The 3140-nt window shown below is 32.1% G+C and overlaps 1 protein-coding gene across 1 annotated transcript in view; it reads left to right on the top strand.

Moving 5' to 3' along the window:
* LOC100177669 overlaps window positions 1-2227 on the top strand; it is a 9614-nt gene extending 7387 nt beyond the window's left edge. The window contains exons 14-16 of the mRNA XM_002120715.4: window positions 1223-1406; window positions 1604-1695; window positions 1897-2227. Coding sequence (XP_002120751.1) covers window positions 1223-1406; window positions 1604-1695; window positions 1897-1991 — 371 coding nt within the window. The 3' untranslated portion in view covers window positions 1992-2227. The remainder of the gene's footprint in view (window positions 1-1222; window positions 1407-1603; window positions 1696-1896) is intronic.
* The last annotated feature ends 913 nt before the right edge of the window (window positions 2228-3140 follow it).

Genomic DNA, 3140 nt, shown 5'->3' with positions numbered 1-3140 from the left:
TCGTTAAGTATCTTGCCAAGGACACATACGCCCACAATGGTAGCAGCGATGAGCCTTGAACCCATTACCTAATGCTTACAGGCAGGCGCGCTAAACACTATCCCACGGCGCCGGACTAACGAAAATAATACTGTACGCTTAATTTTCAAATAACACGAAATAATACTGTACGCTTTGAAAATTAAGCCTGAAGATTCTTTTTCTTGCCCTACTGCTATAGTTTCTAAATGTTACCTATACATTATATTATTGCATAACAATTGGTATTGTTTGAACGACAATGGGTAATGTTCGAACATAAATGGATAAATATTGTATCCTACAAATGTATATGAACTTGTAATAACAGAAAATTGATAATAACTATTGATAAAGTTTTTATTTTTGCTACAAATTTGGTATTACTACTCTGTTTTGGGCACAAGCCACTTCTCATAAATTACCACCAAGTGCAAATGACTAAATTTCGAATATATTTTCAAAATATTATATCAGTATCTTATAGTTGAATAACACCTGATGTATAAATACTAAATTGAAAGCAAATTTTTTAAAGTTTGGCAATGAAAACATACAAAACTACAATGTGGGGGAAGATGGGACTCTAATTAACCTACCGAGTTAAACAAGCTGTGTTAGTTTTTTGCCATGTAAACTTCATATATATAACTTTAAATCGACATCGACATTTTTTTGTTGTTTTTAACTCATATTAAAGTCATATTGACCCCTGCCTATTTTCTTCATACTTATATTTCAGTGTTTTTTTTACAAAACTAAAACTACTTTTATGAGACAAAATCAAACTGTACGAAATATTCAAGGTTGTTTTATGAAGCTATGAAACTAGTTTAATCGTTCGCACACGCAAACTAAAAAAAATCATCGGCTTTACTATGATTTAGCGAGCATTAAAAAATAGCACCTTACTATTTCGCGTTTATTTTCTTTTTAAAGTATACTGTTTCTATTTTACATATTTTTTTAATATTTAAAAAAGGTAATCAGCTTTGACGGGCGTTTTATAAAGTCGTGATAATACTGACGAATAATTCTGTAACCTTTTCCTGATTATCATTGAATGGGGGTCCGTAAAAAGAAAATTATTAAAGGTCGTGTCTGACAAAGTGTCCCATCTTCCCCCACCCTACTATATATCGTGGATTTTTTGTTGACAAAATGATCAGCGATCTACCAGCGATCTTTTTATTATCTCTTGCAGTATATTTCGAATATCGTAATTCGAACGCGGCAATTACAACGCCTTTCAGCTTTATCAAAGGGAATGCCGCACTTATGAACGATACCATACCTTATTGGGAGCGAGGTAATGTTTATTTTGATGAAATGCAGTTTCGAGCGTACAACAGAAATGGCCTTCCAAGCGTTTTCTGCCCCGGATTTCGGTGAGAATGACTTATACTTAGTTTTGCCGTAAATATTTCATACATTTAAAAAGCATGATATATAAACTTTTAAGCTCCACGACTATTTACCATACAGAATGCCAAAATATTGAATAAAAAAGTTCTGCATAGTAGCTAAGCTTACTCGTGGAACAAATGCGAGAACGCATTAATAAACGTTTTATTATACTCTGCAGAACCAACTCCACCCGCTGTGAACGGATATGCGTAGGTGGAATAAACACCTACATAGAATCTAGATATACATCATATTGCGGAGATTATGGAGGTACAAAACTATGTCTTGAAATTAATAAGCACAATCCTTATAATCGCAAAGATAACAATTTTCCCGTCATGTGTAGAGACCTCATGCACATTTTTCCGTTAACGAGTGTGCAACCCCTTATGAGCAAATGTTTTCTTCTATTTCACTGTTGAACATACGCGTTCACGCTTTGAAAATCTAATCAGCGTTTCGGTTTCACAGGCTGGGCATCATTTTCTGTAAACCAAACCAGTCCGACAAACTCAAGCAAGTCAATGCAGGATATCAAGTCAACTATATTAATATTTACAAAGTAGATGCCTCGGTATTTTAAAAAACTTAATAAACAAGATAGTTTTGTAAATCGATTTAAATAAAACAGATTAGCTATCTTAAAGTTAATTCCATTGCAAATGAACTTTCCTATACAGTATAGCGTTCATATTTTTCTCTAACGTTTTATGTAAAGTTGGAGTTAAGTCTTTACCACTTTAGATACTATATTTGTAAATAAATTTAGTAGGTTGTGAACTGTTTCAGTTCAATGCTTTTATCAACGTTATTGGTTATCAATCACTATAGGTATATACGCATTACATTTAAAATCAAAATGTTCTGTGCGGTATTGTTTATTTTGCGTTGCTATTAGTTTTGGGTTGAGTAAATTTAAAAATTTAATGTAATAGCTGGACCAGGGTTTGTTGATAAAAATAATAAATATATAGTAGAGTGGAGGAAGATGGGACACTTAAGCACATATATTGCCAAATATTTACAAAATCAAAATAGAGGGCAGTTTTTTGTTATACCACGAATTAGTACTATCAATTTAAGTAAATACGGAAAAGACGGGAAAAACTGCAAACTAATTTACGGGATTATGGGAACTTACGGGAATATATTTTATGCTTGTTTCAAGCCTACACCAGTTATGGGAAATTACGGGAACGTGTTTATGCTTGTTTTAAGTATTTACCAGTATTTCCGTATTCCCGTAAATTAGTATTACCCGTTTACAACAATTAAAAAAAATATATAATAAACACACGAAAAGTTATTGAGCGATTCGCACAACAGGTAAAATTTTACAAATTCAAAAACACAAAGGGTAAGATATGATAGTTTAAAACTGTTAATTTTGATTAATAAGAGCATTTATTATTCGGAATGCATGTAAATAACATGAAATAATACTATACGTTTTAAAAATCAAATTTAAACATTCTTTACCTTGCTGTTATAGTTTTTAACATGTTACCTGCATTATATTATTGCGACGCAATTGGTATCGGGTGAAGACGAAGAGGTAATGTTTAAACATCAATTGATAACATTTGCATCCTACAAAGGCGTATCAACTTGTAATCACAGAAAATTGATAATAATATTACTGATAAATAATTACTGATAAAGTTTACCTTTTTGCTACAAATTGGGTATTACTACTGTTTTTGGCACAAGCCAGT

The sequence above is a fragment of the Ciona intestinalis genome, unplaced genomic scaffold (genome assembly GCF_000224145.3).
Source record: "Ciona intestinalis unplaced genomic scaffold, KH HT001165.1, whole genome shotgun sequence".
In the NCBI taxonomy this organism is placed as follows: Eukaryota; Metazoa; Chordata; class Ascidiacea; order Phlebobranchia; family Cionidae; genus Ciona; species Ciona intestinalis.
The sequence above is the reverse complement of the archived record's forward strand: the minus strand, read 5'-3'. Positions and strand labels throughout refer to the sequence as shown.